Source organism: Delphinus delphis, chromosome 17, assembly GCF_949987515.2.
Source record: "Delphinus delphis chromosome 17, mDelDel1.2, whole genome shotgun sequence".
NCBI classification, from domain to species: domain Eukaryota; kingdom Metazoa; phylum Chordata; class Mammalia; order Artiodactyla; family Delphinidae; genus Delphinus; species Delphinus delphis.
In genome coordinates, this window is record NC_082699.1 from 38,534,362 (window position 1) to 38,559,567 (window position 25,206).

The 25,206-nt window shown below is 40.0% G+C and overlaps 2 protein-coding genes across 4 annotated transcripts in view; one reads left to right on the forward strand and one right to left on the reverse strand.

Annotated features, from left to right (window-relative positions):
- Window positions 1-1,281: 1,281 nt before the first annotated feature.
- RBM12B (RNA binding motif protein 12B) lies at window positions 1,282-9,406 on the reverse strand. Of its 3 annotated transcripts, none has more exons than XM_059994892.1 (3): window positions 9,362-9,406; window positions 5,491-5,539; window positions 1,282-4,905 (listed from the first exon to the last, which is right to left on the reverse strand). In XM_059994892.1, the coding sequence occupies exon 3, from the start codon at window positions 4,875-4,877 to the stop codon at window positions 1,893-1,895; it is 2,985 nt and encodes a 994-aa protein (XP_059850875.1). In that variant the 5' UTR covers window positions 4,878-4,905; window positions 5,491-5,539; window positions 9,362-9,406; the 3' UTR covers window positions 1,282-1,892. The 3 variants fall into 3 exon arrangements, with proteins under 3 accessions (XP_059850875.1, XP_059850874.1, XP_059850873.1); XM_059994891.1 differs by lacking the exon at window positions 9,362-9,406 and adding an exon at window positions 9,130-9,239; XM_059994890.1 differs by lacking the exon at window positions 9,362-9,406 and adding an exon at window positions 9,130-9,239 and having other exon boundaries at window positions 1,282-5,539.
- A 13,864-nt stretch (window positions 9,407-23,270) lies between these two features.
- TMEM67 (transmembrane protein 67) overlaps window positions 23,271-25,206 on the forward strand; it is a 43,172-nt gene continuing 41,236 nt past the window's right edge. Inside the window, exon 1 of the mRNA XM_059994897.1 lies at window positions 23,271-23,490. Within this exon, the coding sequence (XP_059850880.1) occupies window positions 23,298-23,490 (193 nt within the window). The 5' untranslated portion in view covers window positions 23,271-23,297. The remainder of the gene's footprint in view (window positions 23,491-25,206) is intronic.

The following is a 25,206-nucleotide window of genomic DNA, read 5'->3' on the forward strand; positions in this document are numbered from 1 at the left end:
AAGAGGCCACAACAGTGAGAGGCCCGCGTACTGCAAAAAAAAAAAAAAAAAAAAAAAAAAAAAACGCAGAAACTTCGGTTGGTTTTTCTTAGACTTCTTTAAATCACTAAAGATTAATCCAAAATACTTATAGCACTAACTGGCTAAATACTGACAAAGTATTCTACTTCTGCCATACCCTATTATTAAATGACTAAACTACTGATATAAATTCAAACTTTATTCTTATTTGCTCACTGTGGGAAATATCTAAATCACAGAATTGAGGAAAATTAACCTTGTTTTATGTAAACTATAAAAGGCCAACCAAAGTCAAATCATGTTTCATAAGATGAACAATTTTAAATTAGAAGCCAATACATAATGTTTGTCTCCCAGAGAAACCCTGGAAGTTTTAGTTACTTTGTCTTTTATTAACAATGTTTGGGCATACTAATTTTATCTTTTCTTAATGCTATTTTTAAAGCAAAAATGGAGGTAAGAAAATATCCTTTACTCTTGAAAATATTTTTAGCATGGTCTTACTAAAATTAAAAACAGCATTTAACAAAGTTAGCAGGCAAAAGTATTAAGAGCATGAACTGGAGTGTGTTGTCTGTCTGGGTTGAAACTGGCTCCATGATTTACTAGCTATGACTTTAGGCAAGTAACTTAAACTCTCTGAATTTCATTATCTCATTTGTGAAATAGCGCTAAATACTCTTAAGCTTCTTAGGGAATAATTAAGATTGACATTATGCATGTAAAGTACTTATACTGCCTAGCACACAGTAAGTGCCCAATGTAAGCATTAACATTATGATGGTATAGAAAATCAAATCCAGTATTTGCAAAATGTCTAAATGTCAAATATCAAAGAAGTCAAAATTCAATCTCACAAAAGTCTTGTTATATTTAGTCACTGAGTCTTTGGATAAAAAGTTTTGAAATTAAGAGATGAGAACCTAATTTGAAAAATACAATTTATATGAATCATCAGTAAATTCTTCCTAGAAACACAAACTATGTCCATTTATCAGATTCTTACCAGCATAAGCCTGAAAGTCCCCTTGTACCTATAATTACTTTTTTATTTTTTTGTCTTTAAGTATCTAGAGTAAATCTTATCAGTTTGGTTGATGAGATGTTGGAAGAAACCACAGAACTATACACAGCACTAATACACTATTATTACAGAATGTTTGGTCTCTCCTGTCATAAATATTACCTTATACAGCTGTTGGAAACCTTCACAAAAGAAGCTATAATATTTTTTCTCTTTATACAAATACAATTAGTTGGTTTATTCAGTTGCAATTTTTTTATTTTTATAAAATTTTGAAAGTTATGATCATCGAAGTTTTAAGAATTTCCTAAGCTTTTTACATAAGTAAATTTCAAGTTCACAGTCTGTCAATTTTGAACTATTTATGATTAAGGGGAGGCTTAACAGTAATATCTCAGACAAGGAAGAGGGCATTAATTCTGCAGGCAGTTAGCAATGAAAATGCTAACCCTGAACAATCAGTCACTGACCATTTCCTTATACAGTTTGAGTAAAAAGATGTAGACTACAGAATGGAAACAAAAGTGAATATAAAACTTATCTTCCCCAAATACAGTTCTACTATACAAGTCTTGACGTTTACCCATGACATCAACAAAAATTAATGCACTCAGGGAATTAGTTCTCTCCCCCACTGGTCAAAAAAAGGCATATATATTTTTAAGTTAGAAAAAGTGAACGGCAATTTGCAAGCAAAAGAAAACCAGATTCACATTCTATTTACATTTGTTCTATTCACAGGTCAAAATTAAAATGTTTCTTTTCATTAGTTAAAAGTAAACACTTAAAAAATGCATTTTACTGCATCAATACTGTGGGGAGGTAATTCTGAATTTAGAAATGCTCTCTAGAGCAAAATTAACTTAACTTTGCGGGGGCCAACTGGCCTATCATTCAGATCTTTAATAGCAGCCATAGCTTCATTGTAGTTTATCATGGCAACAATGGCTTCCCCTGTAGGTAATCCTTGCTCGTTATACTGTATTGAAACTGAATCAGGTATGATTCTGTAACCATGGAAAAAGTCTAGAATTTCATTAACATTAGCTTTAAATGGAAGATTCATTATCTTAATGGGTGTTACTCTACCTGAATTACAATTTAATTTTGGATCAGGCATAAATCTCCCCTCAGGAAAACTTCCCATATTACGCTTTCCAAAATCAAACTTGCCACCTTCTGGGCGACCAAAATTCACAAAAGGGCGATGACTTCTAAAATCATCAGGGGGGCTCCTAAACTCCTCACCAGGAAGTCTAAAACTGTCAGTAAGTCTAGGGTCCTCCTCTGGAGCTTCCCTGAGGTCTTCCTCCGGGAGCCGCCTGAAGTCCTCATCGGAAGGGCTTCTAAAATCTTCCTCCTGGGGATTCCTGAAGTCCTCATCAGGAGGGTGCCTAAAGTCTTCATCTGGAGGACCCCTGAAATCTTCATCCAGTGAGTGCCTAAAATCTTCCTCTCGGGGGCGCCTGAAATGCTCCTGGGATGGCCGCCGGAAATGTTCCTGAGGCGGCCGTCTGAAATGCTCCTGGGGTGGCCGTCTGAAATGCTCTGGGGGCGGCCGCCGGAAATGCTCCTGAGGTGGCCGACGGAAGTGCTCCGGGGGCGGCCTCCGGAAATGCTCCGGGGGTGGCCGCCGGAAGTGTTCCGCAGGTGGCCGCCTGAAGTCCTTCTCAGGAGAACGCCGGAAATCCTCCTCAGGAGACCGCCTGAAGTCCTCCTCGTGGGGCCGCCTGAAGTCCTCCTCGGGAGGTCGCCGGAAGTCTTCCTCTGGAAGTCGCCTGAAATCCTCCTCAGGGGGCCGCCTGAAGTCTTCCTCAGGTGGCCGCCTCCATTCCCCCGGGGGAAGCCGTCTGAAGTCCTCCTCAGGAGGCCGTCTCCAATCCTCCTCAGGTGGCCTCCTGAAGTCTCCCTGGGGGGGCCGCCTCCAGTCCTCCTCAGGGGGTCTCCTGAAGTCTTCCTTGGGAGGCCGCCTGAAATCCTCCTCAGGTGGCCGCCTCCAGTCCTCCTCCCGAGAGTGCCTGAAATCCTCCTCCGGAGAGTGTCTGAAGTCCTCTTCCCAAGAGCGCCTGAAGTCCTCCTCAGGAGGCCGCCTGAAGTGTTCCTCCCGAAGGTGCCTGAAGTCTTCAGGGGAGTGCCTGAAATCCTCTGGGGAATGCCTAAAGTCTTCTGGAGGGCGCCTTTCAGGAGGTCGGAAATCCCCCTGGGGATGCTTGAAATTGTCCAGTTGCCTCAAGTCCTCCTGCTGATGCCTGAAGTTTTCAGAAGGGCCAACCGAGTATAATGGTAGATCATTTGAGTCAAATGAATGGGAATGATCATCTCTGTCACATGACTGTGAATGGTCATGCATTCCCTCACTGGACATTGAAGAAAAATTTACACCAAACTCCCGCATTTGTACCTCAGATATGAGCCTTAACAATACCTCTGTCCCCAAGAATCTTCGTCGGTTTAAACGTTCAGCTTTCATGGCCTGTTCTTCTGATCTGAATTTCACCAATGCTTCTCCTAGACCAACTCCTTTGTCATCATAAAGCAAGTAAATGTCATCCTCAGCAAGAGAAAAGTCTGCAAAGAACTTCTGCACTTCAACTTTTGTAACATCAAATGGAAAATTTCTTATATATATGCACAGTTTCTGGCCAGAATAGCCTTCTTGAGAGTATTTTTGTGAAACGTGTCCAAGCCTCTCTTTCTCTGTTGACGCTGGTCTTTTCTTTTCATAACAGTCAATGAACTTCAGCATCTGTTTTCTAGAAACTGGATCAATATGAACTGGACGATACTGTAAAACAGTCTTATGTAAACCCAGAGCAGTGTTATAGTCTTTCAGAGTCTTGAACATCACAAAGGCATATCTTGTTCTTCTTTCATCCTTATATAAAAACCTAATCTGTTCATTAGTCAGATCAGTATCTCTAAAGAAATTTCTTAAATCTCTTTTGTTAATACTTAGGGACAGATTTTTTAAGTGAACATAAAATCCAAGAGGAGAACGAGAACGTGTTCTTCTGGGAGATTTTGAATGAGATCGTTTCCAAAAATGTCTATCATTAATTCCTCTTGGTGGAGAATGTTCTTCAGTCCTCATAGAAATGTCACCCTCCTTAACTGCATTACCTCCAAACTCAATCCACTGTTGTTCCGAGCCTTGCATTACTTCAATAAATCTTGAACCCATAAAACTTCTATGACATTTAAGACCTCCTGAAGCATCGATACATGAAGCAAATTTTACTATGGCATCACCATTATTTCGGCCATCGTGATGCTTTAAGAAAATTACTCCATCCACACACAAACCAGAGAAAAAGACACGTACATCATCTTCGTTTACTAAGTAAGGCAAGCCTCGTAGAAACAAGTAAGGATTCTCTGCCTTCAACGGCCGTGTCTTTCTTGGCCTTAAATCACCTTGTCCTGTACCATTAGTATGAAACCCAGCATCTTGATTAATCGGAGAGCCATATCCAGAATTACTTGCTTCTTCTTTAATAGCCTCAACAAAATTAGATAAGCTGCCAACCCCTGGTGCCCCAGATCCTGGTCTCTCTCTTCCCATGCGATCAGTTCTTTTCATTTCTATAGTCTTCTGCATTTCTGCCTTACTACTAAGAAAAAGCTCTACAGATGAATCCTTGATAAACCCTCCTGAACGACTTATGGCACGTCTTGCATCTTCATCTGTTGCAAAGATAATAAAAGCCTCCCCAACTTCCCCTCCAATTATATGCACTCCTCCATCAGGAATAGTCAATCCCGTGAAGAAGTGACGAATATCCACAGGCCCCGCAATAAAAGGAAGCCCCAGTAAACGGATGACTACAGCCATGCTGAGCTCAAACCACAGCAATAATGACCTGCAGACAGAAAGGTACACATAATAGCAAGTCTTATTTTTGAAGTACCTAATCCCAAACTAAGCTTAATAGTTACTTGGTTCCTACCTTCTTCAGCATTTATAAATGAAAATAAGACATGAGTTCACAAAGATATTGACTGTATCTAACTCTTAAAAAGAAAAAAAGGAATAAACTTTCTCCCAACTAAACATACAAATAAATAAACCAGCTACTTTGAAGAAACATTTCCTATCACCTATCCTATACAGTATGAGCATCAAAAATATCACATCTTCTTTGTAAGTCTGCCAAGTGCTACTTCACAACAAGACCAAACTATTTTCAGACATATCTTCTACTGAAACATGGGAGAGAGAGCTTTGGTGATTAAAGAATTTTACCAACCACAACGAATTTTACATACTTAGAAAAGGCATCTATGGTCAGTATATAATCGCTGCTCATGATAATAAACTGCTTACCACTAGTGCACCACTGACCAGACATAAAGTACAGAAGCCATATGTACCTAGATGTACTATTCTACTTTGCATTTTTTTTTGTCAAGCTTCTGTGAAACGCCTTAAGCTCTGGATATCTTACCTTTTTTTTTATTTCTTGGAGACCTGTTAATTCTGTAAAAGCAACTTAACTGTGGAAAGAAAATGAAATATAATTAATCCTTGGACCCTGCAATTGATCTTAAACAACGCCAGATTAGGATATTCACTTCAGAATTACCTAATAAAAGTGAAGCAATACAAGAAGCACAACTAAGGGCATTACAAAATGGTTATCTTTGTTCCAAGGGGAAATTAATCATCCTTCAGCAAAAAGAAGGTACAGATTCCAAGTAGACATTGGCAAATTATTTAGAAGCAAAAAACCTGAAAATTTAACAATCGGTCCTTGATTGGAAGTGACATGAGGAAAAAGGTGATGGACATGTTATATATTTTGATTGGAGTGTTGGTTATATGGTTGTATAAATTTATCAAGGCTAAATGAATTCTATCCTTAAGGTCTGTGCATTTCACTGTATATGAATTTTATATCCACTTTAAAAAAAAAAACTGTTCTACAAGTAAAATGACAATTTAACACCCCAAATTCCCAAAACATCTTCTATTCATTTCCACCCATAAAAAGACCAACATCTAATTCATTATGTCCAACTCTCCTGCAAATCTCCTCCCTTTCAAAACATAAGACCAAATCAAATTAATAAATGATACAGTGAACACTAATGTTTCAAATTCAAAAACCAATTTTTAAAGCAATAAATCCAAGACCAATGGCTACCATTTGGACACAATTTTACATTCTACATATACACCTCACATTTCTAAACATGGAACCAAATTTCCTGATTCCACTATAAATAAGACAAATAATAAAATATCCCTAAAATCTAAAATCTCAATTACTACTACTCTTATACTCAACTATTGCTACTCCTTATCTTAAACTCCTAAAAAACTAGTAAAATTCATCTTAAGCCAGAAAGAAAACATTCAGATAAACACAGAATCTTATGATGCTAATGTTTATTCCATTTCAAACGACTATCCTGCATTCTACCGAGGAAACCCAAATGAAAATGTAGAAAGGTAAAAATATAGTAAGAATATATTAGTTTGGGGCTTCCCTGGCGGCGCAGTGGTTGAGAGTCCGCCTGCCCATGCAGGGCACACGGGTTCGTGCCCCGGTCCGGGAGGATCCCACATGCCACGGAGCGGCTGGACCCGTGAGCCATGGCCACTGAGCCTGCGCGTCCGGAGCCTGTGCTCCGCAACGGGAGAGGCCACAAGAGTGAGAGGACCCCGTACCGCAAAAAAAAAAAAGACTATATTAGTTTGGAATGTTTGGGGATATCAGTATTAACAACTGAAAAATCTGAATTTAATATTCCTTAAGGAAATTACATCTAATACTTTCAGATGTACCCAAACAAAGTAGTCTTAACCAAGTAAGTTTTTAAGACCGGCTAAATTAATGATTATAAGTTTATGTTTTTAGTGTGCAAATAAAGGTTGTTTTAATTCAGTACTTACACCTAAATACCACTCATCCACAAAAGTGGTGTCTGAAAACATGTTCTTTGAGGTCTGCAAGGCTTATTTTCCTTTGAAAAATGTCCATAGATTACTTTTTAAACTACAAGCTAAACTAACAAGGATAGCAAGAAATTAACTGGCACATTTTACACATCTAAATTATCAGTGCCAAACTGATATTAAAAATATTAATGAGTTTTACTATAAAATATTTGCATGGTATGTGGGGGAGGGGCAGAGGACATATGGGAAATCTTTCTACCTTCCACTAAATATTACTGTGAAACTAAAAAACCGTTCTAAAAACTAGTCTATTAGAAAATATCTGCACTGTCTCCCCAACCCCACCCCCACCCACCCCCCGCCAAAAATCGTGTATAAGCTTAGTTTCTTCAACAAACCAACATCCACACGAACATTTTAACAAAAACTACAAATGGCTTCTGGAATAGTTGTCCACATTACTGTTCCAAGACTTCTTCCTATGCAAAATGACTTAGCTCCTTTTTCGCTTTTAAAATATTTTAGAAAGCAGTGTAATAAACATCATTTTGTCCCTCCTAAACTTTCTTAAAAATTCAAAAAGGAATAGAAATATATCTACAGAAAAAGCTGAGAACATTTCACGGAGTAATTAATGCCAAATACAAAAAATGCCTTATAAGGGCTTCCCTGGTGGCGCAGTGGTTGAGAGTCTGCCTGCCGATGCAGGGGACGCGGGTTCGTGCCCCGGTCCGAAAGGATCCCACATGCCTCGGAGCGGCTGGGCCCGTGAGCCATGGCCGCTGAGCCTGCGCGTCCGGAGCCTGTGCTCTGCAACGGGAGAGGCCACAACAATGAGAGGCCCACATACCACAAAAAAAAAAAAAAAAAAAAAAAGGCTCCTAATTTATCCTCCCTAATTTGTAAACAATATTCTAAGTAGTTCCACGAGTACAAATTCGTGAATTGCAATTCAAGTAGAATATATAAAATGTTTCTTCTAATTTGCCACAAATATAACTACTGCTTAAACTTTTCTGCCCTTGAGATAGAAAGGTAATGTACCATTTATCCCTCTAAAAAACACACCTAGGAGACCACCTATAAGAAACCAGCTCTGAAAACGAGCATCTTTCCTGTGGTTCCCATGTTATTTCCTTAAGCAAATTCCCCAGAAATTCTATTCTTAGAACATTACACAAAAAAGTAAAACACAAAAATACCCTAAAATACTCTACACTTAAAATTTTTCTACTTACGAATGCAACAAAAGTATTTTTGTGGCTGTGTTTGTTTAAAGACAGTGATCTGTTAGAACTTCTAACCTATGAAAAGAAGGAAGTGGGTCCTTAAGAGCTCATTTAAGGGCAAGTCGCTGAAATTAACAAGCTCATTTTAAATAATTTTGCTAATTTTATCCAACGATTCATCCCACTTAATCATCATTATCACAAAAAAAAACCCCACGAAATGTGCATCTTTTCATCAAGACTGAAAGGGAAAAGGGAGGAAGGCTAAATTTAAATGGTATTATTTCAGATCCATTTATTTTAACTAGAGAATAGCAAGTCATTTTCCAGACATGGTGAGGGGGAGAACACTGCCACTATTTCTTAAAACCTAAAGTTAGGATGAAGCACATTTGAAGCACAAACGCAAGAGTTTCCCCTGCAGAAAATAATCTACCCCAGTCCACAATGATTCTTTATGACGATCTGCCTTTTATCCTTTTATAATGTAGATGGTTAAAATAAAAAACTAAAGGCATGACGACACAGAGCCAAGTCCCCAGTAGGAACCGTAAATGAAGATGAATCCACACGGCACAGGAATTCCCATAACATCCATCATCCTCAAACGGATCATCCGAAGGCATTGCTTCTATAGCCCAAAGCCTTTGTCCATACTCCCAGGGGTCAGAGCTTCCTTCTTTCGCACCAGGCCAAAGTTGCTACGTGGGATCCGATGCTGTAGCCAGACCTTCAGCCAAAAATCAGCCTTCATATTAACCTGGACCGCCCAACCTCCGTGCCTTTCCGTTACACCGTCCCAAGGGCAAACACATTCCGCCCTAACTCGCCAAAGCGTGAACTGTCCCCAAATCTAACTGAAACACTTTAGCTCCCCTCAAGCCTAATGAGCCAGGCCTTCAGCGCTTTTCCGCCACCGCTGACTACGATGACATAGCAAAGAAAAAAAATACCTATGCAATCCTTCGAGATCTTCACTCTCAAGCAGACTGGCAAGTGCACACACACCACCACATGGACGGGTGAGTCGGTATTTAGCAAGGAAAGAGGGTGCCCTAACGACAGAAGCTACGCTAGTTCCTTGCGCGGCCCCGCCTTTCCCTGTGCTTCCGTCCCGGCCGCCAACCCCTCCCAGCCCCCGGCGCCCCAGGGGTAACTGCTTCGCACTTGGCAATAAACACACACCGCTGCTGCCGAGTCGGAACCACAAGGCTGGGGGCGGGGTGCACTCCTCGTCGCAGCAGCCTCCCCAAAACAGGCAGACCCCTGAGTGAGCCTAGAAGAAGATGGCGCCCACTCTCCCCTCTGCTCCGGACAAACGGACGCACAGTTTGTCTGCCCATGCGCTCTCCAGGCGCAACCCACCACCCCGGCGCCCCGGCCACGTTTGCGCACGCGCCCAGACGCTCACCTACTTCCCGTCGTCCAGGGAAGGGAGGTGGCTCCCGCAAGCGCGCTCGCTCGCCGTGGAGTTGCTGAGCTCCTGCGCATGCTCGGATTCCAACCAAGCCGGGAACCTGAACAAGGAACAGGAGAGAGCTTCTGAGACAAAGTTCGGGGTTAACCCGTTGCTGCGGTGAGAGGCTTCAGTAAATAACAGCCGAAATACACTGGACAAACGTTCGTGATTCCCAGGAGTTAAGAAAAGAGACGCAAAAGCGGAGAAAATTTTACGATTTCATCTTTTCAGCGCTGCTGTTATGTGTTCTAAGCATCTAACGAAAGCCTCTTTGTAAATACTTTTAAAAGACCAGAAAAATGTTAGTGTTGCTGCCTTAGATGTTACAGGTACAATGCCAACACCCAAGGGGCTTAATAAGTGCATGCATATTCAACTTTAGAGACATTTATGAAGTCTGTTAATGTCTTTATACAGTTCTTCCTACCTTTGGGTTTTTGGAAACAGAACACATAAAGCCAATTTTGCAAATTGGGAAGCGAAAAGCACAGTTACAGGCAAGTTCTGTGGTGCCTGCTTTGTAAGAACTGGTGAACAACCTTGTGTTTTATTTTATTATTTGCAAGTAACAAAGCAGCCCACCACATTTTATAATTACAGGATACATTTATGGGTGGATTCAAAGCTCACTAAGAAGCTATTACTTTAAAGCATTGTTACATATGAGAGAAAAAAATGAGTTTTCAATATCTCTCTCACTGCAAAATACCCATTCTCTTTGAGAAAGAAGAGGTAGTTTAACAAGTGAATAAAAGGTAGTTCTCTGAGTGAGCCACAATTTACTCACTTGGGCAAATAACTTAGCCTCTCTATGCCTCAGTTTCCTCATCTGTAAAATGGGGATAATATTAGTACCTGCCTCTTAAGGTTGCCAGAAATGTTGAATGAGCAAATATATGTAAATATCTGAGACCACATAAGTATTAGTGACTTGTTTCAAATGTCAAGGTGACCCCATAGACAAGCAGAAGATGTCACCTCAGGGAGCTAGGCTCAATGACTAGGCAGCATTTACCTTGATTATTTCCAAAACTCCAGGGTTTGGACCTAGCCTAGCAAGCTCAAGAACCTGAACTTAAAAACTAACATCTACTGAGAGTTTATTATGTGCCAGCCCCTGTGTATTATCTCATTTTATTCTTACAACTACTTTTAGAGGTAGGTACTATTATTTTTCCTATTTTACAAATAAGAGAAACTAAGGCATAAAGGATTGCGTAGCTTGCCCCAGGTTACAGAAACTTCAGTTTCTTCACCCATCAAATGAAGATGACAGAGGTAGTATTAACCAGGAATTGAACCCTAGTGGTTTGCTTCCAGAGAAAACTGCTCTGAATTATACAGGGAGAGTATGCTATCTTCTGAGGCAGACTCCATGTAAACAAGCACACAGAAACAATGCTCCAAAATGTCGATATTGTCAATATTAATTCACAAGAAGAAACACTAGTAAAGTGAAACTGAGATCAACTCAGGCTGACCAGCACTTTACTGGCTGTAAACACTCTCTATATGAAGTCAAATGATGAGAGGATTGTTTGCTAAGCATGAAAATAGAGCATGAGTTATCTAATGTCAAAAACTGTTTTTCAGTTAAGGGTACCTAAGAAACCCATCTAACCCATCTTAACAAAAATACAGCTGTCATTTAATGAGCACTTACTATAAGGCTCATCTGAACAAGTGTGGTTAGATCAGACTCCTTCCCTTGGAAAGGCTTAGACAGATATTGCCAGTTGCCCTTGTTTTTCGAAGATGACCATCCCCCTTCTATTCACAGATTTTCTCCAAACAGAACAATATAGTGAATGGCTGTTTTTTTCTTGTCTGCCTTCTGCCTTTCTCTGATGACTACACCATTACAATCAAAAGAAGAAAATTCCAGTCCAGGTAATTGAGTTTACCTATATGGTATTCTGGCTATTAAACAGTTTCTTGAGCCTTTAGTGTGTCAACATGAAAACGTAATCATTTTAGAAAACAGAAAGAAAGTTTCTGGAACAGCAAAACAGAAGACTGTACCCTGAAACATGGTAACCACACGGAGCCATCACCATTCTTTGGCTCTGCCTGGGCAATTAGTCAACTTTACTAGGCATGTTACCACGACTACAGCACTACTTACCTTCCTGCATGATTTTGCTATCAGACAGTTTTCAGCTGTCCTTCCTAGGTCTTCAACATCTACAAGAACAGCCTTTCATCACTTGGTCTCAGAGTTCCTCCACCTTCTAAACTCCAAGGACCCTCTTGCAAACCCTGACTTCCACTCAATTCAACTGGGATTTATTGAGCATGGACTGTGTGTCCAGAACCTTGCTAAGGCTCCCGACAGACAAAGCTGAAGAAATCACGGTCCTCTTTCCTCAAGAAGCTCATACTGTAGCAGAAGAGACAAGCCCACATGTGCAGCCAGTCATCACATACAGGAGGACATGTAGAGCATAGGAATTAAGACCATGGGCTCTTGGATCAGCCAGATTGAAGTATAAATCCCACCTCTTCCACTTCGTGTCTATGGACAAATTCCTTATCCTTAAACTTCTCCATTTGTAGAGGAAGTTAACAGTACCCACCATGCAGGGCCATTATGAGGACTAAGTGAAATAATGCTTGTAAAGCATTTACAACAGTCCCTAAGACACAGTAAACTCCATTACAGTTGTCCCTCGGTATCCTCAGGGGATTAGTTCCAGGACCCCTTCAGATACCAAAATACAAGGATATTCAAGTCCCTTATATAAAATGTCATAGTCTTTGCATATAACCTATGCACATGTTTCTGTATACTTTAAATCATCTCTAGATTACTTATAATACCTAGTACAGTATTAATGCTATGTAAATAGTTGCCAGTATGTGGCAAATTAAAGTTTTGCTTTTTGGAAATTTCTGGAATTTTTTCCCAAATATTTTCAAACTGCAGTTGGTTGAATCCATAAATGTGAAACCTATGGATATGAAGAGCCAACTGTATAACTTAGAAATCAAGAAAGTAGGCTCAGAAATCAGAATACCATAGTTCCAAGCCCAATTCTGCCACTTGCTAGCTGTATCATTTTAGTTGCTGAACTTCAGTTTCTTCACCCATCAAATGAAGATGACAATAGTAGAGTTGTTGTGTAGATAAAATGGTCTTATATATATAAGCATTAAAGACCCACAGTAAAGCACCAGGAAAAGCATATGACATGAAAATGTCTCTCTGGTGGCCTGTATGCTCCTTTCCAGTTTGTCCCCTGCAGTGGTTCTCAGAGGCTCACCTACAAAACCTCCAGGAATCACTGGAGCACTGTATGGATACTACTAATTAAATAAAGGAAGTTGCTCAGTTGTGTGTAACAGAAGTCAGATCCAAAAGACTTAACAGAATCAACAAATGAATGATGTGTGGTCAATTAGAATTGAACAGGACCCCAGCATTCTAACTTGGATAACTTCTTGCCTGATGTAAGTAAGAGTCTTGTCTCCATGGTAGAAATATGGAGAAGACTGAGATCCTGAATAGTCTATGGATGCTATAGTTAACAAAAAGGAGACGTGCAGGAAGGGTACTGGATAAAATCTCTGGGTTTCAGTGATGAAGCTATGACCCCCAAATCTCACTGTACAACCTATTTCTAGTGAACAGGCAGGACCATGTGTGAAACCGGATGTCTCCTTCTGCTTAGGCTTCCTTCCCCTGTGTTCCATCCAGTCCCAGGAACATAAAACAAAAGGAAGAAGCAAGAGGAAGACCTAAGACTCTACAGAGAAATTCTGAAGAGAGAACAAAAGGAGAAAACGAAAAAATAAAAGAGAGAGAGAGAGAATCCAGAAGACCTTGCATTGGAAAAGGCAGTCTCATGGAGCCCCCACTCAACTGCATAAGAATGGACCTTGGGTCTGGAACACTTCCTTACCAAGGGTTAAGGAGCCCACACAGACCGTGCCTGGTTGATTACCTTGTGTGGGAATATGTTTCCTTGTTTCAATCTCAATGAGTACTCTTTTGTCTCTGCTTAAAGCATGTGCCTCATATGGTACCTGACCAACCCCACTGTTATTACTGTCCTCGAAGGCGAGGGAACAGGGTTCCTTTCACTGCAGCATGAATGGGTGCAGTGCCTAGGCTAATCACCCTGTGTCAGCAGCAGGGAGAGACCCGCTAGCTATGGGGTGCCGATGCCCATTATTGAAGCTGAGCTTGCTGTGCCTCTTCTCTATTTAAGTTAAGTGCTGTCCCATCCAGGGCTGGACTGCATTGTTTTTTGTTTTTGTTTTTGTTTTGTTTTTGAAACTCCAATCAATACCAAGATGCAATGGGCAGACGTGTTTGGAGTTTTCCTCAGGATTGATAATTAGTGCATTGTACTCTGCCTGACACCATGCCATGTGGACACCAAAGAATTCTGTCCATAAGGACTATGGCCAGAGGCCTCGTGGTCTAGGTCTAACCCACATTGGTCCTCTGCTCCCTTCCCAGGGATGAAACGAGGGAAGAGAGCATTGAGCTCCCCTTAGAGTTCGGAAGATGACAATAAACTGGAGAATAAGGGAATGAAGCAAGTTTTGATCTTTTCCATTTCAACAAATGTGTATTAAATGCTTATAATGTATTACACACAACCCCAGGAGACAATGGTGAACAAAAATGGACATGGTATTTATTTTCGTGAAGACTATAGTTCAGGAGAAGAGAGAAAACTAGTGAAAGAATTATTAAACTAAATGTAAATTTACAACAGGGATAAGAGCTGTAAAAGGGAAATACATGTTCCTCTGAGAGTATTTCATAGGAGGGCCTGGCCTGCTCATGGAAGTCAGGAAGAGAAGTGACAGATGAGCTGGAAGGAAAGGAAGAATTAACAAGGTAAAGGGAAATTGCTGGGAAGGGGAAGAGAGGAGAGGTGGTGCAGGCAGAGAAGTGCACAGGCTCAGTGGCAATCAGAGAACTGAAAGAAGACCAGTGTGGGCAGAGTGCACAGGACAATGAAAGGCTGCAGGAAGAAGTCAGACCCTGCTGGGGGTTACGGTTCACGTTAAAGACTTTGAGCTCTCCAGTGGAAAACCAATGAACTATTTTCAACAGAGAGGTGACATACTAGACTTGCATTTCAAAAGATTACTCCAGCTGAGGTCTGGAGAATGGATTAGACTGTGGCAAGAGTATGCACATGAAGACAGGTCAACAGGTTATTTTGACTTCCAGTTTAAGGTGACAGTTTGAACTGTAGTTATTTTCACTCCTTTCAGAAATCCAAATAAAATATCAAAAAGGGAACTTTCAAAGGATTTCTGACAAGAATGAAGATGATAGGGTAGGAGACAACAGCAATAAAACTTTGCAAGCAGGAATGAGATGGATAGGTGATCGTTTCTTTTGTGAATCCAAGAGGATTCTGAATTGACAGTGGAAAAAGCTAAGAAGCAACCTTATATGCACCAAATAAGTCCTCAAAGCCTTAAGAGGCCTCAATATCTTCTGCTGGGGAAGGAAGTGAAAACAGAGTTGATTGAACATCAATTTACAAAGCACTGAAGACATGCACTTAAGGCTCTTTCCTTCCAGTACAAGAAACCTGTCTCTGCCCTACTATAGCAGAAGATTGAAGGTTTATTCTCTGGAGAGAGTACGACGTAGGGACAATGGATACAGATGAGATCAGAGGCTCTATGTTGAAAAGAAGGGCATCATGTGAATGATGAAATTGAATGATGAAACTCACACTCTTTTCCCCACTAAAACTGGTAACCAAGCTTAAATCCTTCAGGGAGAAGATTATTTCTGGGGAATTCAATCAGCACAACAGGGGGGAAACTACTAAGTGTGGGGGAAGACTAAAGACATTTTCAGATATCCAAGGTCTCTAAAATTTCCGTCTTATGACCCCTCTCAGGAAGCTGCTGAAGTATGTGCTCAGCCCAAAGAAAGAAGTAAACCAGGAAATGAGAGGATATACAATCCACTAAGCCTGAGATCTCTCTTTTCCTCTTCCAGCTTAATAGAGTGCATATTCTCTTCAATCTTGGTTTACTCCCTTGAGGAGAGATCATATAATATAGTGGTTAAGAACATGGATCCCTGAGGCAACAAAAACAAAAATAAACCAGTGGGACTACATCAAACTAAAAAGTCTTATGCACAGCAAAGGAAACCATCAATAAAATAAAATGGCAACCTACCAAATAGGAGAAAATATTTGCAAATCATATATCTAACAAGAGTAACTATCTGAAATATATAAATCACTCATACAATTCAGTAGCAAAAGCCCCAAAAAATCCAATTTTAAAAGGGGCATAAGATCTGAATAGACATTTATCCAAAGAAGACATACAGATGGCCAACAGGCATGTGAAATGGAACTAAACATCACTAACCACTCAGGAAATCCAAATCAAAACCACAATGGGATAACACCTCACACCTGTTAGAATGGTTATTATCAAAAAGACAAGAAATAAGTATTGGCCAGCATATAGAGAAAAGGGAACCCTTGTGCACTCTTGGTGGAAATGTAAATTGGTGCGCCATTATGGAAAACAGTATGAAGGTTCCTAAAAAATTAAAAATAGAACTATCATATGATCTAGCAATTCCACTTCTGGGTTTTATCTGAAGAAAACGAAAATACTAACTCAAAAAGATATATGCACCCCCATGTTCACTGTAGCATTATTTATAATAGCCAAGATATGAAAGCAACCTAAGCATCCATCAACGGATGAATGGATAAAGAAGTTGTGATACACACACACACACACACACACACACAGTGGAATATTATTCAGCCACAAAAAATAATGAAATCTTGCCATTTGCAATAACATGGATGGAACTTGAGGGCGTTATAGTAAGTGATAAGTCAGACAGCGAAAGACAAATACCATATGATCATATGATCTCACTTATGTGTGGAATCTTTAAAAAAAAAAAAGCCAAACTCATAGATACAGAGAACAGATTGGTGGTTGCCAGAGGTAGGGGGTGAGCAAAATGGGTGGAGGGTGTCAAAAGGTACAAACTTCCAGTTATAAAATAAATAAGTCATGGGGATGTAATGTACAACATTGTGAATATAGTTAATAATACTGTATTGTATATTTGAAAGTTGCTAAGAGAGCAGATCTTAAAACTTCTCATCACAAGAAAAAGAATTTTTAACTATGTGTGGTGACAGATGTTAACCAGACTTATTGAGGTGATCATTTTGCAATATATACAAATATTGAATCATTATGTTGTACACCTGAAACTAATGTTACATGTCGGTTGTGCCTCAATAAAAATAAATAAAATAAAATATTTTCCTAAAAAAATAAGAAGAGAAAAGGAACACAGATGCCTGGATCCTAATACAAGTTCTTATTGGCTCTCTGTCTTCCTAAATTTCCTCATCTATAAATGGGGGATAACAGTATCTACTTCAAAGGGCCACTGTACAGATTAAAACCACTTGGAGGAGAACCTGGCCCATAGTAAATGTGTTAAATATATTGAAAGGAGATTCATAGTTCTGAGGAAGAATTGAGGATTTTTTTAAATGATAGCATATGATAACTAAAGAAGCAAAGAAGACACTCAAATAAGAGAAAGATAAAAATTGTGGTACAGTACATGACTCAAATGTGAACAGCATTTAAGTAGTCATAGTAATGTGAAAGTGATTACTACTCTAACTGAAAATTTAAAATAAATATATTAAAAAGATGGAGAGGTTCAGAAAATGTGATAAAAAGCAAATCTTCATCTTCCATAGCAGGCAGACAACTGATAATGCCTACAGCTGAAAAATTAAGTTTAAAACAGGCCATTGCAGTAATTAAGCGGTGGGGGAAAGTTGTAGTTAGGGTGGCAGTGATGGCAGAGATTAAGAAAAGTAAAAGAATTCAAGGGATATTTGGGCAATAAAGTCAAGAGATATTTAAAAGATAAAAATCAAGAAGTCTTGCTAATGGACTGAAATGGGAAGTTGAAGGGAAGGAAAGCATCAAAAGTTACTCCTAGAGTTTTGGCCTTCATTACAGTTTGGATGATGTTGCCATTAACTGAGATAGAGGACACTAGAAGAGAGCAAGTTTGGGGGTGGGAGAAGGGATGGAGATCATGAGCTGTTTTTGGACACCTGGATTTAAAGATACTCCATTCCACCCAAATGGAGTTTTTCAAGAAAACAGTGGAAATACTGATTCAAAGCTCAGAAAAATTATTTGGCCTGGATATACATATATATGTGAGTCATCTACAAAAAGTGGTCATTGAAGTCATGGACATGACTTTCCCCAGGAGGAAAACCAAAGAATGAGAAGAGTCAAAAGTCTAGGAGTGAGCCCTCAGGGATTCCACATTTAATAGCCAAGCAAAGGAGTCTGGGCCTACAAAGGGCGGAGAGCAGGAATAACCAGAAGGTTTATTCTAGGAATAACCTGGAGGAAAACCAGGAGAGTGTTCCATCATGGAGGCCAAGTTCAGTTTGGAACATAATGAATACAAAGCAGCAGTTGTTTATATCTAGTTGTTTTTATCTAAGAATCTGGAGATTGGGAAAGAGTGCAAGACTCACCACACAAAAGGCCCCAATTGTAGGATTTTGACCTAATTCCCCTTCTGACCACAACCTCCATTTCTGCACTTTGCATTTAGCCTTCATGTTCTCTGTAGTATTTTAGTTCATTAATCCCCTCATGGACTCACTTACCTTTCCCTTTTATTTGTTAATGCCCAGGAAAGCACATCCAGGGACTCAAGAGCACCAGTAAAGAATCAGGGTTAGGGCTTCCCTGGTGGCGCAGTGGTTGAGAGTCTGCCTGCCGATGCAGAAGACGCGGGTTCTGTGCCCCGGTCCGGGAAGATCTCACGTGCCACGGGCGCCTGGGCCAGTGAGCCATGGCTGCTGAGCCTGCGCGCGTCCGGAGCCTGTGCTCCGCAATGGGAGAGGCCACAAAAGAATCAGGGTTAAAAAAGCGTGGCCTCTGGTGTCAAATTATCAGGGTTAGAATCATAATCTGAGTGTGACCCTAGGAAGTCATAGATGCTTTTTGAGCCTTGGTTTTCTCATCTGTAAAGTAAAGGTGATGATAATGGTCCCAATGTAGGATCAAATGAGATATTTCAGTGCCTGACACATTGAAAGCAAGAAATTAATATCAGTTATTTCAATTATTAGCCATGGTCTTAACTCCCACCAACATATTAGATAATTCCTATAAGTTGAATTTCTACCTTTAAACTTTTTTCTTTAATCAGTAAGAAGCCTTTATCTGCCCCAAGCATTTTCTATGTTCCTTTAATGTCACAGTTCACCCAGCCACCCAAATCAGAAAACCTGGGAACGATTCTTATTCCTGTTTACTTCCTCTATCCAAGTCATAAAATTCTCACAATTCTTCCTCCTAAACAACTCTTTCATTTATCTTCTCCTGCCTCTCCCTTCTTTCCCTGCCCTATTTAGACCCTAGATTTCTGCTTTAGCTTCCCAAGTGGTCTCTACCTCTAGAGGTTTCCATATACCGCTTTTCTAGAATATTTTCTAAAATGCAAATCTGATCAACAATGGTAGGCAAATAACAGGCATTCAAGAACATTCATTTGTATTTCTTCCTACTTTTCCAGCCTCATCTCCTGCCACTGACCATACACACCCCACGTCTCAGGGATACTGAGATATGTGTCATTCACTGGTGTGCCTCCTCACTCATGCCTCTGGGTCTGTTCTGCTGGTCCCGCTACCTGTCCTGTCCTACAGTGTCTCTTACTCTGCGACTTCTTCACTGATCTCCCTCCTACCCACCAAGGCAGGGGTAATCCCATCTTCAAGTTGCACAGTCTCAATTAGAGCAGTTATCTCAAAATATTTTAATGATTCGTTTCTATGTATTTCTTTCTATGAAGCCCCTGAGGGAAAGTGCCAGGGATAGCTCTTGTCCCTAACAAGTGTCTACTCATAGAAGTGCTCAGTAAATGTTTGAAAAATGATTGAACTCCCCACCAAAGATGAGATGCCGTCTGACTTCCCATAGGGCTCTCTTTCCTGGCGATTATGCCTCTTGTAACTCAGTTTAGGGATTCAAAACCACAATAGTCTTTGGAACACTCAAGATGATTCCCATTTCCAGCTCCAAACTCTTCATCAAGCCCTAGACCTCCACATCCATTTCTGTTATACCTCTCTACCTGAGTAAGCAACTTGTTCAACATAACCAAACTATACTTGTCCTCTCCATAAACTGTTCACTTTGACCCGAGGACTTTCCTAGCCTATCCTCTAGATGCTCCCACTCCAACATGATCTAGCCTTTTTGTAGGTAAGATCTAGACTTGCTGCCAATTTTCAACTCTAAATGATTTCCCTTCCAATTATCCAATCTACCTTTTCAAAATATTTCTTACTTTTACCTATGTTCTTTACTTAGAAAACTGATCTTGTTCAATTTCTCTGATCCCTAGCCCAAGATTTATTGATGGCTTCACTCATCTTTCTTTTTTCCCTCTAATCCCAGAATGACTTTCTTCCCCTTAGATGGTCCTCCTTCCACTCTTACTTTAAGTCCTTGACCCCTTCCCAGGAGCTCAAGAGAGAGTCAATTATTCCTCTCTTTATTTTAAATCTCTCTTCTACTACTCCTTTCCTTTACTCTCCACTTATAGACCTATTCTCCTTATCCTAAAGAAAAAATTAAAATTCTTTTAGCTCAGTCCCTTCTTTTGCCTTCCTTTCAATGCCAAAATAGTCTACATCTGGTGGTTGCTCTTTCTCAGTACTGTTCTATGATTTGCTTCTACCCCTATCACTGTAATAAAACTGCGCTCTAAAAGATCACTAATGATCCCCTAATTTCCAAATCCAAAGACTTTTTCTCCATCCTCAGCCTCCTTGACCTTCTGTAGCATTTATATTGTTAGGACACACAGCATTGTGGTTAAGCAGCCCCAAGAGTTAAACTGCCATAATTTAAAGTTGCTTCTGTAAATTGCAAGCCTTGAATTTTGGTAAGTTTTAAAAATCTTCTGTCTCCATTTGTCATCTATAAAAAAAGAGATGATAGTAACAGTATAGGTTTCATAAGGGTGTTGAGTGGATGATAATTTTGGTAAGGCATGTTGCAGTGCCTATCTCATTCTAGGTGTTCAATAAGCATTTGCGATAGTGTTTGAACCCATCGTTTCACTTTTGGGGGGTAAAGTTCTTCTTAAGCTGACATTAAAACATGTTCTTCTTCTCATCCACTTCTATGTATAACTCTTTCACTTCTTTGCTGGGTGATACTGGGCATGTCTTTAAGCCTGATAAGTGGCGATTACTACCTATTCATAAAAAGATTGAAATGATACATGTAAGAAGTTTAAGTTTAGCACAATATCTGGCATACAGAAAACATTTGCTTTTCTGACTAAAGAAACAGAGGAAACATCTCTGGTTCCGTAACTTTCCTTCTTCCTGTCTTAAATCTGAATGTTGATATCTGGTGTAAGACAATCACATTGCAGGTAGGAGGGAAAAGCCAAGAAAACTGCAGAGATGACTATCTGATATCATTGAATGAACACCAGAAGCCCCTACCTCCAGAATTCCTATGTTTGTTTTTGTTTAAGCCACTGTGAACTGGTTTAAACTACCTGATCTTCTATTACTTGCAATGAAAATATTCCTAATGATACAGTCCCAATTTATGCTTAACAGTTGTAGCTAACAGTCTTTCTATTATCCTTCTAGGCAGTTTATAAAGATGAACCGAGAGTATCTACAGTTATTTCCAACTTAACTACAACTATTTTGAATCCTTGTGCTACAGATAAACTATTTAGCTCTTTGGGGAAGTTTTTTTAGGTGCAGTGCCCAAAAGTCTTAGACAACCACATAGTTCCACTGTCTGTGGTATAAAATGCCAGTATCATCTTGTTAACTAAAGACAATAGGTTTGTCCTACATATAGAATATGCCTTTTTTTTTCTCTATCTATTCTGCAAAGAAGCCACTAAATAGATTGAGAAGATAGCAACTGAGTAAAGCAACTCGTTCAACATAACGAGTATGAAAAGATAACAATTTTGGAGTTGGCCAGATGGAGACAGAGTCTAGTTTCACCACTTCCTAAAATGTAAATTTTTTGATCCTCAGTTTCTTTAATTGTAAAAGTAGCCTAAAAAGGGGATAGCGTTCCTACAAAGGGTTATTATGAAGAGCTAAGGTTAATGCTGTCAAGTGCCTAGCATAGTGCACAGTGTGGAATACAAAGAATCTGCTCTTTTATTGCTTCAATTATATAGTAGACAGTGAGTAAATTTTACTGCCCTGACCACTCCCACAGAGCATTAAGGAGGACTAGAGTTAAAATTCACCCACAGGAAGCTTTTGAACATTAATCTCAACTATTCTGACCATACTCTTTCTGAGCCCCGATTAACATTTATGGAGTCATATGTTTTTCAAAAATTATATTCAGATAAGTGATTTCTACTTCAAATTAGACCCTCCAACAATATGGTAATTACTCAAAAAACATTTTTTATAATGCCTCTTTAAGGAACATTTTTCATAACATACACCTTCTGTGTCATAGGTATTAGCGACAGAGTGAATGCTGGTCTTTTGGGGAAGGTCACATGACAAATAATAGGCCTAATGGTGGCTAATAGTTAAAGTTATCTAACTTCCTTAGATGCATTTTCCCACACGTATTGAGAACATTATACGTGTGTGTGTATTTTCCTTAATAGTGATAAATCATCATTTTTATTATGAAGTGTGTGGGTTTTCTGGAAAGCCAAAAGTCATTCCAAGATACCACTGATGAATAAGGTGGCTTCAAAATATGCCAGATTTTATTGGGGGGAGAACAAAATACAACAAAACAAATAGAATACAACAAAAGCAGAAGTGAGATTTAAATATTAAGAAATAACTTTTTCTTTTATGACCCAGAAACTGGCTTTGAAGGTAATTCTAAAATGTTTTGGGGTTAACAGCTTCCAAGAGTGCCCATTTTGAAAGACAACAATCGTGTATGTGTATATTTGATTTAAAAAAAATAAGTCCCTTTTTTATTCACAACTGGACTAAAGATCTCATTTTGTAAACATGATGTCTGTGCTTAAAACACAGAACATAGAAACACAAAGAAAGGTCTGTCAGGAAAGATCTGTTTTTAGTGCTTGAGTCAATCTTCCAACATTGCTTATTTCAAATCAGTGTTTTTCCTACTTTTTTGACAATGTATTTTGACAAATACATTGTTGGAATGTCGCCTTTAACACGAAAATGACCTAGTCTGTGTAAATTTTGATGTAAATATGATTTAACAGTTTAGTGAAGCAATACTTAATTTGTGTGATAAAAATCAGATATTTTCTTTTCTGTGGTTATCTATTTTGCGACCTCCTAAATTGATTTCACGTCCCGCTAATGGGTCGAGTAGCAGAGTTTGAAGCAAACGTTGTAAATAGCCGGTCCCACTTGCCAGGCTCCAGGGTTAGCTTGTCTCTAACTCATCCTTTCCTAGACCAGCCAGCTTCCCGCGGCTTTGGTAACCTAGCAACCAGACAGCGCAGGCAGACACTTCCGGACCGCAGTTGTCCAATCAGCTCTGCAGAGTTGTCGCGGAGGCTGATGGGGCGCCGGAGACTGCGCGGCCGCGAGTGAGTGCATCTTGGTGACGGGCGGACGCGGGACCGTGGTGGCAATGGCGGCTTGGTCCACCTTAAACGCTGCGGGTGTGACTCTGTTCCTCTTGTTGGTCCTTCTTCGCGTCTCACAGGCTCAGACCTTCTTCTTCCCTTTCCGGCAGCCGGAGACATGCGGCCACAACCAGTACTTCGATATCTCCGCGCTCTCCTGTGTCGCGTGTGGAGCCAATCAGAGGCAGGATGCTCGAGGTGAGACGGTCCGGGATGGGCCCTAGCCAAAGTAACACCTCCGCTTTGATGCTGTCCCCAGACCCCTCATCACTAAAATATCTTTTCGTATGCGGAAGAATGTTTCAGAAGGGTTAACTGCCAACGCCTGAGAGGAGGGTTTCTTGGAGGATTGAAGTATGCACACAACGAGTGAGGTTGGGGAAACCCTGAGTCCGCTACCTCATAGGCTGTCGAAATTAATTTCTCGGCTCCAGTCCCTCACTCCTCATCCGGGGGGTCTTTAGGGAGGCACCTGGAAAGCTGACTACCGAAGGAAGAAAAATAGAGAAGTAATCTGAGGTGCAGAGGAGCAGGTGACAGAACAGGTCAGGGAGGGAATGCAAATTAACGCTTGTAAACTTTGATAGTTTTTGATCTTTTCAAATCCCAGAATTTAGAGCTGGAAGGGACCTTAACCGTAATCAGGTCCAGTCTTCTCGTTTTACAGATACAGAAATGGAAGCCCAGATGAGGTCGTAATGTCTTCTTTGTCTTCTAAATTGGGGACAGGAAGAACTCCTGTCTCTTTGCCCTCAGTCTTGACCTATGTGTTTCCACTATGCAGTCTGTCCGTAATATTATAGATTTCCTTAGGATTTAGCCCTTTCATTGTTGAATATTACTGATTGCCCTTAAAGTCTCTTTAGATTAAACTTAACTTTTTTTTTCTTGAGACGTTCATCATTTGGTCCTAGTTGTCCTCACTGAAACTGCTCAGAATAAGACTTTTCCCATATTATAAAGTTTAGAATGTTTTTAATCTCGGTTTGGGCACCCAGGTATTAACTTTCTGCCATCTTTAAATTTGATGTATCTTTATTTAAGTCACTGTGTAGGACAGGTCAGGATTCTCAGGTGAGGAAATATGAATGAGAAAGCATTTCCCAGACTCTAAAGTGTAAGGTTCATAGTTATGAACCCTGATATCATAAACATTCTACTACATGGATTCCTATGGGTGCTGTATCCACTTAATGCCTTCTTAGAGAATGCTGTCCTTACCTATTCAGCAAATTGAGTAGTGATTATCTTATAAAGTTTACTATCTTTCCAAACAGAGGAAAACAGTGATTTATTCGAATCGAGATAACTTTCCTAATAAGGTTTTGTTTTGACAAAGTAAATTTGAATTCATTGAATATATATGTATGGTTGGATGACATAGAAATGCAAAATCTCCCATAGCAGTTAATCAGTAGTTTGGTTATTAGTTTAATAGTTATAACTTAATAGTTTATTTATGCTTGCACTTAAAATGGTAGCAAACACAATACCTACTGTGTGCCAGACGGATTCTAAGACCTTTACAGATAATAACTAACTTATATTAACCCCGTGAGGTAGGTACTGTTTGTTGTTCCCATTTTACCAAATTGGAAGCCAAAGCACAGAGCCTTGCTCAGGATCACACAACTAAGTAGCAGAATCAAGATTAGAACCTAGGCAGTACTGGCTCCACTGTATTGCTTTTTTTTTTTTAATATTTATTCATTTGGTTGCCCTGGGTCTTAGTTGTGGCAGGAGGGCTCCTTAGTTGCGGCTCGTGGGCTCCTTAGTTGTGGCATGCAAACTCTTAGTTGTGGCATGCATGTGGGATCTAGTTTACTGACCAGGGATCAAACCCCAGCCCCCTGTATTGGGAGCACAGAGTCTTAACCACTGCTCCACCGGGAAGTCCCTCTGCTGTCTTGCTCT

Excerpts from the sequence above, each read along its gene's own strand:
- RBM12B (XM_059994892.1), bottom strand. The coding sequence starts at position 4,877 with ATGGCTGTAGTCATCCGTTTACTGGGGCTTCCTTTTATTGCGGGGCCT.